The sequence below is a fragment of the Dysidea avara genome, chromosome 4 (assembly GCF_963678975.1).
Source record: "Dysidea avara chromosome 4, odDysAvar1.4, whole genome shotgun sequence".
Taxonomy (NCBI): Eukaryota; Metazoa; Porifera; class Demospongiae; order Dictyoceratida; family Dysideidae; genus Dysidea; species Dysidea avara.
In genome coordinates this window covers 37,554,598-37,567,050 of record NC_089275.1, presented here as the reverse complement: position 1 = coordinate 37,567,050, position 12,453 = coordinate 37,554,598, and the positions used below count along the sequence as shown (strand labels likewise).

The 12,453-nt window shown below is 38.5% G+C and overlaps 1 protein-coding gene across 1 annotated transcript; it reads right to left on the bottom strand.

The window, feature by feature from the left end:
* Positions 1 to 366: 366 nt before the first annotated feature.
* Positions 367 to 2,885, bottom strand: LOC136253833 (beta-2-glycoprotein 1-like). The gene is made up of 5 exons (XM_066046491.1): positions 2,864 to 2,885; positions 2,629 to 2,802; positions 2,347 to 2,532; positions 467 to 636; positions 367 to 411 (listed from the first exon to the last, which is right to left on the bottom strand). Exons 1-5 carry the CDS (start codon positions 2,883 to 2,885, stop codon positions 367 to 369), a joined length of 597 nt encoding a protein of 198 aa, XP_065902563.1.
* Positions 2,886 to 12,453: the final 9,568 nt, after the last annotated feature.

Below are 12,453 nucleotides of genomic sequence, written 5' to 3'. Positions count from 1 at the left end.
ATATGTATAAAAAGGTATGCTAACCTAGCAAATAAGATGTGTCCAAATGATTTTCAATACTTCATTCTTATTTATCAACATCATATAGCAATGGATGTACGTATGACCACAAACCATAAAGCTAACTCCTATTAAAATAATATATTTCTTATTAATATCCCCAACTGGTCTGACATGAACAAGTTGTACAGAATTAAATCAATGCATGGGGGAACATTAGGTCAATCAATACATTACCTTATTGGTCGGGTACACAAGTAGGGATAGATGGTATCCACATTCCATCTTTACATGATATCAACACTAGTGGAGGATCCAAGTGGAAACCTTTATCACACTCCATTAGAACAAACTGATTGTCAAGCATCATTGTGGTACTGCCATTGGCCAAAGAAAAATCACTACATCCTCCTAAATAGATTTATAAATGACAACTACTCCTGTTAAGGCAATACAAATTCCTTACGTTTACAGGATCTGAAAATTGGGGTCCATGTTCCAAAGTAACAAATTTGAACATAACTACACCATCAGGTTGATATCCTTCATTGCATGTGATCTTGCGAGTATAACTCTTGATGTCATGATTTATAGTGATTACTGCATTAGGTATGTTTTGTTTATCATCACAGAGTTCTGTACAAGATAGTTAAACAGTTATTTACTGTTACAAGAGGACATAAAATGTGACCAAAAAAGGGTTATCCAATCTGTAGTTATCAACTGTCAAGATTGGTGTAATGGGTTAAAGACTGGCCCTTATTCACCATCTGGTCATGTACCATACAGTACGATAGTTACTGTATAGTAGGGACCACAAAGGAGTAGGCGTGGCCTACGGAATAATATCATCCAAAAACCAGCCTCAATTTTTTCTGACGATGATGAGGCAGTATTGGTTAGGTAAAACTAAGCCCAAACAAACTTTCAGATCAACCTGAAATGCTTTCAACAAGTTGATACAGAATTTTAAAAATTATTTATTTAACTGCTGACTGATTGACTGACTGCCTCATGCCTTCAGACAAGCATAACTTGATAACGGCTAAGGCTATGGGCTTGATTTTTTCACTGTTCGATGTCGCTTCAGCCCGAATGGTGCCTTTTGGCATACTGCAGTACATACAATGCATTCTTCATGGACTTACCAGTGTCCTCCTTTGTGTCTTGATAATAAATATTTGTTGACAGCGAAAAGTGTCGATTTGGTGGTAGCATGTGATGGCTTCCCTTCGTAATGGAAATTGTCCGTGTTTTTCGTAGTGGCTATTTTGATTGCAGAGGTGCTTTTCGAACAATTCTTGATTCGTACTGCTGTGTAATGGGTTGAACATAGCAGACAACGAAGCATAGTGGATATTTCACTTTTCAGATGATAATTAATATAACTGGGGCATGTGGCACCATTTCTTTCTTTTGGTATATGCATAGATTATAGAGGTGCTCTTCAAACAGTTCTTGATCCGAAATGCTGTGTAACTGGTTGAACATATGACAACGAAGCACAATAGATACTTCACTTTTAGACGATAATTGATATAGCTGGGGCACGCGGTGCCATTTCAGATGTGGTATGCGTGGGTTCACCAGTCAAAATAAAATTATTTACAAAAAAGTTAACAAACAAGTACACCAAAAAATTTGGAATTTTCAACTAGAGTAGGGACCATAGCCCATCGATAAAAAGTACTGACACAAGTTGGAGTAGGCATGATATTAAATCACAGTAAAACAAAAAGAAGTGTTATATCCCTACTGTGCTCAAGATACCATAATGGAAATACACAGTAGGGATATAACACTTCTTATTGTTTTACTGTGATTTAATATTGTACCTACTCCAACTTGTTTCAGTACTTTTTATCGATGTGCTATGGTCCCTACTCTAGTTGAAACTTCCAAATTTTTTGGTGTACTTGTTAGAGTCTATAGCTACACTGTGGATCTCTCTATTTCTCAAAAATGCATGCATTTAATAAACTGCATACGTATATCTTCATTGGATACTTTCAACAAGTTCTTACAGTGATTTTGTCTTTCCATGAACAACAATAATGATGTTGGCCATAGGAAGTTTTTAGGGGAGCTGTTGTGAAAGTTTGAAAATCTTGGGGGAGGGGGGGAGAGAAGTAGCAGTAAAGATTGGCATTGTTGGTTTTAATAATATAGCATCAAGTTTTTTCAGTAATTTTAAAGCCATATAATCCTTCAGGCTAGGTTCTGGGGATTGCACCCATAAAACTCCTGGAAATGTACTTGCGTATAATGCAACATTTATATGCTGTACATGCCCTCAGTTCTAGAATCACCAAATATATCATCTGCATGCAAGAAGTTCCTACTTACTCAGACAGTCTGGAGGTGCACTCCATGTTGAGTCAGGTTGACAGACGAAAGGGTCCCCAATTAATCCATATCCACTGGGGACTCTATACTGGACAACATCTCCACTATCAGCAATTAATGCTGATTTAGTTGGGTAGACTCTTGTTCCATCGTTACACTTAATGGACTGCGGAGCTGTACATTTGCCTGAAGAAACATACAATTGGAGATGTCATTGTAAATATACATACAGTAAGTACAAACAATGTTACACAAAACAGTTAAACAATTATTGGTGCTTACGTTTACAGACTCCTTCTATCCCATTCCATTCACCATCTGTGTCACAACTACGCATCGCAGAGCCAGTGATATAATATCCAGGATCACAGTTAAAATGTGCCACTGAATCATATGTCAGTCCAGTTACTTCAATCTTTCCATTGGCAATAGGTTCAAATGGACGACATGTAATTGCTAAAGAATTAAAACACATTATACCTTGTATAATAAACAGTACAGTTTGACTAATGTTTACAAGGTGGTGGCTTGGATGGCATGTTTCCATTGATGCAAACTCTGTTTAATTTGTTATTATTAAGAAAAAAGTGATATCCTCTATTACATGTGTACTTTATTACAAGGGTAACTCCATCATTAATGTAGTGAGTAACAGTAGCTTCACCATTATCAATAATCAATACACATCCTGCAGAGAGAGTACAGTAAAGCCTTATTAAATGTAGTATTTTTTAATTAATTCATTACATTGTTAAATTTTAAGATGCTAATATTGTTCATTTAATTGGTAAGAACATTATTACAGTGGCATTATTAACTACATGAATATAGAGTAATGCTGCTACAAAAATGACATATTATTGTAAGAATATGAGCATACCATTATCACCAGGAGTTTGTGAAGGTTTGTTGAAGTTGTAACACGTTCCAATGATATGCCTTCAGTGGGTTGTGGAGTTACAGCTTCAGTAGAATGTGGTATCACAACTTCAGTTGGTTATGGTGTCACAGCTTCGGTTAGTTGTGGTGTCACAGCTTCGGTTGGTTGTGGTGTCACAGCTTCGGTTGGTTGTGGTGTCACAGCTTTGGTTGACTGTGGTGCTACAGCTTCAGTTGATTGTGATGTAACAGCTTTAGTTGCTTGTGGTGTCACTGCTAATTCAGTTGGTTGTGGTGTGACAAATTTTGTTGACCAAGGTGTTACAACTTCAGTTGATTGTGGTGTCACAGCTTCAGTTGGTTGTGGTGTCACAGTTACAATTGATTGTGGTGTTACAGTTTCAGTTGGTTGCAGACTTACAATTTCAGGATTTGGATTTGCTGTTGATCCTGACTGGTTAGTTGGCATTGATGTAGTATTTGATGTTGGTGCCAGTGTTGGCTCATCAGTTGATATATCAGGAGTTGGTGTAGGCTTATCATTTGTGAGTGGTGCATCAGTAGATGGTGTACAAACAGCTTTGTTATCTCCAATTATAAAATGCTAACATTACATTTTCTTTCAAAGTATGTACATAAACGCATAGCAATATAGCTAGTACCACAATTGACTTACCCTGCATGACAGATATTATCCATTCATTATGATAACAGATTGGAGTTGTGAGAACTATCCTTCGTCTCTTAACACATTCACTCATTTTATTAGATGAGACAGCAACTGGTTGGATGGCACAGTAATAGATGGTATCCATACCCAGTGCAATAGAATAACGTGACAGAGTTACATTGCCCTCTGAATCCATTTCCCAACTAAGTTCTCTAGATCTGAAACGTTTCTTTGAATAACCAGAGTGACTCTGAGTGACACAGTCCATTAGCATTGAGCAATTAGCTTTTGTGAAGTTAGCATCAATATTTAGAATGAAATCATGGCATTCAAGTTTGACTAGAGCCAAATTATTGGCATATGTGATTGAATCATACCTCGGATGTATCCAAACATCCTCAACAGAAACTTTGGTACCATTCTTAATCCTCCTTTTTCCTTTGACTGGGATATTTAAAAATGCTTTAAAACATTGTAAAGTACTTCCATTGCATTTTGGGAAACATGAAGCAGTAGTGACTATCCATTTTTTATCAATGAGAGCTCCTGCACAGTTATCACCTTCACCATGACATTTACATGACACAGCTGATAACCATGATGGTATCATGGCTGTAGTATAGCTGGATAGTAGGAACACTACCAGGCTGCCACAAAACACTTGAGTAGTTCTGCACATCGATATATCTTGAAAAAAAATCCTGTAAAATAAAAGATGAAAAGTAATAAACCACTGTAACTTAGATAAGGTGCATAGCAGTGGAATTGAAAATCTCTAGGTAATAAAGAGTAGGTATGTAAGAAGAAGTGAAACATTTTAATAGTAATTATGGCTGGCCTGTAGCTAGTACGGGCTGCACAATAATAAAATACAAATATGCAGTTGATTTTTTTGAATCTGTAAGGTGGCATGGCGTAGCCTGCAGCACCTTTTCAAACACATGTACAACCTCTATAGATACCAGTACAAGCAGACACCACGATAATGTTTTCATAAGTTGTTTGCTCACTTAATTGATCAAAGATTGGAAACCTTAGCAACCAAATATAAATTACTTAACATCATAATATGATTTGTCTACCCATTTCATATCATTAGCAACATAATGATTTCCTTATGGCCCGTAATTTGTACCTCAACTATAGGGACCATGTGATGTTAACATTGATAATGAATATTGATGTACTATTGCTAGGGAATGTAAAGGACAATAGTGATTACTACAATACATTATGTACTAGTAATATATAGTCTACATAGGTGTATGTAGTTAAGTAGCTACATATCAACCATGTTTCTGCCTGTATGAGCAACTGTCTACACTGTGTTGTACTGTGAATGTAGTACATTACAGGTAAGCTTGTTACTGATCCAGGATAAGGCTCCAATGTTACTGAACTTGGTTTTATTTGTTAGGTGGCATCAAGTGATAAGAGACAAGAAAAGTATACACTGAAGTAGTAAAGTGTACATATTGTGAGTGTGTGTGTGCGTGCAGTGTGTGTACAGCGTGTGCGTGTGTGTACAGTGTGTGTGTGTGTGTGTGTGTGTGTGTGTGTGTGTGTGTGTGTGTGTGTGTGTGTGTGTGTGCATAGGCGGCGGAAAGGGGGGGGAGGGCTAGGGGACTGAAGCCCCCCCCCCCCCCCCCCCCTCAGAATGATATCACACCGAAATTATCTTTCTTGGAGTGGGGCTGAAAACCATGATAAAGATCGAGATACTCTAATAGAGCAGTCACTCTAATAAAGTAGTCAGTGTGTAGCGAGCTATGTAAGGATTTTTATGTAGTTTATCAGCTAGAAATGGTAGCTGGTGAGGTGGAAAGCTCTTGTCAGTTGGTTGTGACCTTTTTTGGTCTCACCTTACCAAACTATAGAAATAAGTCTGGGTCAGCCCAGCCCCCCCTCAACTACTTCCTCCGCCGCTGTGTGTGTGTGTGTGTGCGTGTGTGTGTGTGTGTGTGTGTGTGTGTGTGTGAGTATGTGCGTGTGTGGCTACATACATGCATTAGCAAGTGAGTGAGTGAGTGTAGTTTAGCTGCACACTTCATAAAATTATTGTTAAATTTTGTGATATGATACTGTAGCTTATTGTACTGTATATGACTATATTGTGTGGATCAAAGTATTACACTGAAGCCTACAACTATAATAATAATATCAAGACACACGGTAGTGTGTCGTGCGGCCCAAGAAGTTGGCGCGCCACACCCGTGAGTATATTGACAGGAAGAACGAAATCAAGACACACGGTAGTGTGTCGTGCGGCCCAAGAAGTTGGCGCGCCACACCCGTGAGTATATTGACAGGAAGAACGAAAACGTCATTTTCACGCATTTGTATCTCGGTGATCACTTATCTGATTGGAACCAAATTTGCTACACAGTTGCCCGCCAGCCAAGGGAGTCTACATTCCAAATTTGAAGGAAATCGCTCCAGCCATTTCCGAGATACGAGCTGCCAAAGTTTCGTTTTTTTTTCTTCGTTTTTTTTTTCTTCTTCTTCTTCTTCTTCTTCGTCTTTTCGCACACTTGCAAAAATTGCTATAACAAGCAAACTCGTGCTCCGATCGCCTTGAAATTTGGCACACAGAAAGGGAGTCCAAAGGCGAATCCTAGCATCAAATTTGGTACAAATCCGATGAATGGTTCAGGAGTTATGACCGATTATTCGCGTAAAACAAGATCGATTTGTTGTCACGCCTACAGGGTAAACCGCTTCATGGAATGAGTTGAAAATTGCTATGTAGATGGAGTAACCATCGTAGGAGTGCCTTTTGGTGGTTTGAAAGGAATCGAGATAAAGACCACGGAGATATGACACAAAACCCAACCTGTGTCACAATTACGCGATCGATTTTTATGAATAAAAAAGTATTAGTTTTCACGCCTACTAGGCAAACCGCTTAGAGCAATGAGCTGAAAATCGGTGTATAGCTGGAATAATCTTCATAGAAAGTCCTTGCAGTAGTACAGAAGAATCGGATTACAAACCACTGAGTTATGATTCGAAAGCCAACTCCGTGTAGCAAATGCGAGATCGAGATACTCTAATAGAACAGTCACCCTAATAGAGCATTCGGCTAATTTATTTAATCCATTATAGAATTTTATTACATCACAAGTTATTCTGTAGGGAGTTCAGCTGCAAACAGTTAATCTTATAGACAGTTCAGCAAGAAGACAGTCACCATGTGGAGAGTTATGCAAATATATCACTATAGAGATTCAGAACATTACAAGTCACACTGAAGAAAGTTCAGCTATAAACAAGTCATGCACTGTGTAGAGAATTCAGCTACAATTAAGTCACTCTCTAGAGAATTCAGTTACACAGAATTCAGCTACACACAAGTCACTGTGGAGAGAGTTCAGCTACAAACAAATTACCCTTTAGAGTGATCAGCTACAAACAAAACACTTTGCAGGGTGTTCAGCTGCAACAAATCAACCTTTAGAGCGATCAGCAATGAACAAATCTACCTGTAGAGAGATAAGCTAGAAACAAATCACCCTGTAGAGAGTTCAGCTACAAAAAATCACCCTGTAGAGACATCAGCTAGAAACTAGACACAATGTAAGGAGTTCAGCTACAAGCAATCACCCTGTAGAAAGTTCAGCTACAAAAAATCACCCTGTAGAGACATCAGCTACAAACTACACACAATGTAAGGAGTTCAGCTACAAATAAATCACCCTGTAGAGAGTTCAGCTAAAACAAATCAACCTGCAGAGAGATCAGCTACAAACAAATCACCTTTTAGATAGTTCAGCTACAAACAAATTACCTTGTAGAGAGATCGGCTACAAACAAATCAACCTGCAGAGAGATCAGCTACACACAATTCAACTTGTATAGAGATCAGCTACAAACAAATCACCCTGTAGAGAGATCAGCTACAAACTAGACACAATGTAAGGAGTTCAGCTCCAAGCAAATCACCCTGTAGAGAGTTCAGCTACAAACAAACCAACCTGTAGAGCGATCAGCTAGAAACAAATCACCCTGAAGAGAGGTCAGCTACAAAAAATCACCCTGTAGAGATATCAGCTAGAAACAAATCACCCTGAAGAGAGGTCAGTTACAAATAATCACCTTGTAGAGAGATCAACTACAAACAAAACACTTTGCAGAGAGCTCAGCTACAAACAAATCAACCTGTAGAGAGATCATCTAGAAACAAATCAACCTGCAGAGTGATCAGCTACAAACAAATCAGCTTGTAGAGAGATCAGTTACACACAAATCAACCTGTAGAGAGATAAGCTAGAAACAAATCACCCTGTAGAGAGTTCAGCTAAAACAAATCAATCTGCAGAGAGATCAGCTACATACAAATCACCATATAGATAGCTCAGCTACAAACAAATTACCTTGTAGAGAGATCGACTACAAACAAATCACCCTGCAGAGAGATCAGCTACACACAAATCAACTTGTATAGAGATCAGCTACAAACAAATCACCCTGTAGAGAGATCAGCTACAAACTAGACACAAAGTAAGGAGTTCAGCTACAAGCAAATTACCCTGTAGAGAGTTCATCTACAAACAAATCAACCTGTAGAGCAATCAGCTAGAAAAAAAATCACCCTGAAGAGGTGTCAGCAACAAAAATCACTCTGTATAGAGATCAGCTAGAAACAAATCACCCTGTAGAGAGTTCAGCTACAAGCAAAACACCCTGTAGAGAGTTCAGCAACAAAGAAACCACCATGTAGAGAGTTCAGCTGCAAACGAATCACCTTATAGAGAGTTCAGCTACAAACAAATTACCTTGTAGAGAGATCGGCTACAAATTAATCAACCTGCAGAGAGATCAGCTACACTCAAATCAACTTGTAGAGAGATTAGCTACAAACAAATCACCCTGTAGAGAGATCAGCTAGAAACTAGACACAATGTAAGGAGTTCAGCTACAAGCAAATCACCCTTTAGTGAGTTCAGCTACAAAACAATCAACCTGCAGTGAGATCACCTACAAAAAAGCACCTTGTACAGAGTTCAGCTACAAACAAATTACCTTGTAGAGAGATCGGCTACAAACAAATCAACCTGTAGAAAGATCAGCCACACACAAATCACCCTGTAGAGAGATCAGCTAGAAACTAGCCACAATGTAAGGGGATCAGCTACAAGTAAATCACCCTGTAGAGAGTTCAGCTAAAACAAATCAACCTGCAGAGAGATCAGCTACAAATAAATCACCTTATAGACAGTTCAGTTACAAACAAATTACCTTGTAGAGAGATCGGCTACAAATTAATCAACCTGCAGAGAGATCAGCTACACACAAATCAACTTGTAGAGAGATCAGCTACAAACAAATCACCCTGTAGAGAGATCAGCTAGAAACTAGACACAATGCAAGGAGTTCAGCTACAAGCAAAATCACCCTTTAGTGAGTTCAGCTGCAAACAAATCAACCTGCAGTGAGATCACCCACAAAAACGCACTTGTACAGAGTTCAGTTACAAACAAATTACCCTGTAGAGAGATCAGGTAGAAGAATTCACCTTGTAGAGAGTTCAGCAACAAAGAAACCACCATGTAGAGATTTCAGCTGCAAACAAATCACCCAGTAGAAAGATCAGCTAGAAGAAGTTACCTTGTAGAGAGTTCAGTTACAAAGAAACCATCATATAGAGAGTTCAGCTACAAAGAAATTACCCCATAGAGAGTTCAGCTAGAAGAAGTCACCTTGTAAAGAGTTCAGCTACAAAGAAACCATCATGTACAGAGTTCAGCTACAAAGAAACCACCATGTAGAGTGTTTAGCTGCAAAAAATCACCTGTAGAGAGTTCAGCTAGAAACAAATCACCCTGTAGAGAGATCAGCTAGAAGAGGTCACCTTGTAGAGAGTTCAGCTACAAAGAAACCACCACATAAAGAGTTCAGCTGCAAATAAATCACTTGTAGAGAGTTCAGCTACAAGTAAATCCCCCTGTAGAGGGATCAGCTAGAAGAAGGCACCTTGTAGAGAGTTCAGCTACAAAGAAACCATCATGCAGAGAGTTCAGTTACAAACAAATCACCCTGTAGAGAGATCAGCTAGAAGAAGTTACCTTGTAGATAGTTCAGCTACAACAATTCACCCTGTAGAAAGATCAGCTAGAAGAAGTCACCTTGTAGAGTGTTCAGTTACAAAGAAACCATTATGTAGAGAGTTCAGCTGCAAACAAATCACTCTGTAGAGAGTTCAGCTACAAAGAAACCGCCATGTAGAGAGTTCAGCCTCAAACAAACCACCTTGTAGAGAATTCAACTACAACAAATCACCCTGTAGAGAAGAAGTTACCTTGTAGAGAGTTCAGCTACAAAGAAACCATCATGTAGGGAGTTCAGCTACAAAGAAACCACCATGTAGAGAGTTTAGCTGCAAACAAATCACCTGCAGAGAGTTCAGCTAGAAACAAATCACCCCGTAGAGAGATCAGCTGGACAAAGTCACCTTGTAGAGAGTTCAGCTACAAAGGAACCATCATGTAGAGAGTTCAGCTGCAAACAAATCACCCTGTCGAGAGTTCAGCTACAAAAAAATCACCCTGTAGAGAGTTCAGCTAGACGAAGTCACCTTATGGAGAGTTCAGCTACAAAGAAACCATCATGTAGAGAGTTCTGCTACAAACAAACCACCATGTAGAGAGTTTAGCTGCAAACAAATCACCTCTAGAGAGTTCAGCTAGAAACAAATCACCCTGTAGAGACACCAGCTAGAAGAGGTCACCTTGTAGAGAGTTCAGCTACAAAGAAACCATCCTGTATATAGTTCAGCTACATTTCAAGTCACCCAGTAGAGAGATCAACTGCAAAAAATATCCTGTGGGGAATAATGGGCATGTAATAAACATATGTATATAATTTGTATAATTACTAATAAAATCAAAAACAATTGAAGCATTAAAAACCTTCTTTAAGTTCTTTTCTTCTTCCTGTGGTAAAGAAAAAAACACATGGGTTAAAAAAGCCCCAAAGCCAGCCATAGGCCGGCTTTGCAGTATACAAATACAAAAAGAAGTGATATCTAATCAAAAACAGCCAAGCTGTAAAAAAAGGTGCGGCCCCCAAAAAGGCCATGGTGAAAAAAGATGTGAAATCCAAGGTGGCGGCCAAGAAATGGCTGTGATGGTAGGTTAATGGTTACATTTTAATAACGACAATTCAGGTGAATTTTGTGCCGCTTGGTCTTGGCACCAAATTCACCTGAATTGTCGTTATTAAAATGTAACCATTAACCTACCATCACAGCCATTTCTTGGCCGCCACCTTGGATTTCACATCTTTTTTCACCATGGCCTTTTTGGGGGCCGCACCTTTTTTTACAGCTTGGCTGTTTTTGATTAGATATAGTTACCATGTTGTGACCATTAGATAGTGTAACTGTGAGCCTATCATGCTCATTTATTGTATCAGTGTCCATGCGTATCTGTTTTGGGAGAATAACAGGAATTGTTGTGGGAAGTTCAAATGTCTATATACATACTTAATTCCTGTATATGCTGGAATTATAGCACATATAGCTACACAGTATTCAGTTGGTACGTATAATCCCTATAACTTTTTAGCATTGGATATGCATCCCATAAATTAGCTTTATCTGCTCAATAACAAATAAGTAATCATTTTTGGGTTACCATAATAAGTGTTCCAGTGTGGAAGGATTAAATTTCAAACTGCTAAATATAGAAAAAGAGTGTTGCTATGAATCATCTCCAGGTGATATCATTTATGTCTATTGATGACACATGCCAGCAATTCAATATGCATCATAGCTAGCTATACATGAGTGGTGACCAACACAGAAGGGCTCGTTACTTGCAAATGTGGAGATCAGTTCAAATTCAAATTGTAAACAAAACTTTGTTTTTCCACTGGCTAATTGGGATATATAGCTATATACAATATGGCATATAAAGTCTGTTGTATATCCATACCACTGTCACCTCTTTATTATGGACACTTTGAGTCCCAGAATTGTCAGCCCATTTTTGCAATAATATGGCCTGAACTCTGAGGTTTTCCTCTTTCAGAGGTGAAATTGTATGGAGGCAAATCTGTTGCAACTACAATCTTCTTCTTTAAATATTTCCATTGTCTCCTTGAATTCAGGAAGTTTGTTAAGAGAGGTTCCACTGAAATTGTTTGTCTTTTGGGATTATTGTGTGGTTTATGCGGTAGTCCCTTATAATAATAACTTGATTTCGAGCAGATATATGTTTTGGATTTTGGATTATACTTTTACAGTTGAACCTGTTGATCAGGGCACTGAAAATGATGACACTTGCATTATCTGGACACTTGATAATGGTCCCAAAGTATCACTTAGCATCTATAAACTGAACCGGAAAATCAGGACACCATGACATGTTTGGCCCACAGGTTTGAATTGCTGGCTTGTGTCATCAATAAATACAGTTATACGTTACCTGACAATGTGTCATAATGATTCATAACAACACTTAGCAATAGGGCTGGGCGGTGTTGGAGTTTTGCTTCATGATATATCATGCAGAAATATATCACGATATTACTATTTATCGCAGTTATTAAAGATGACT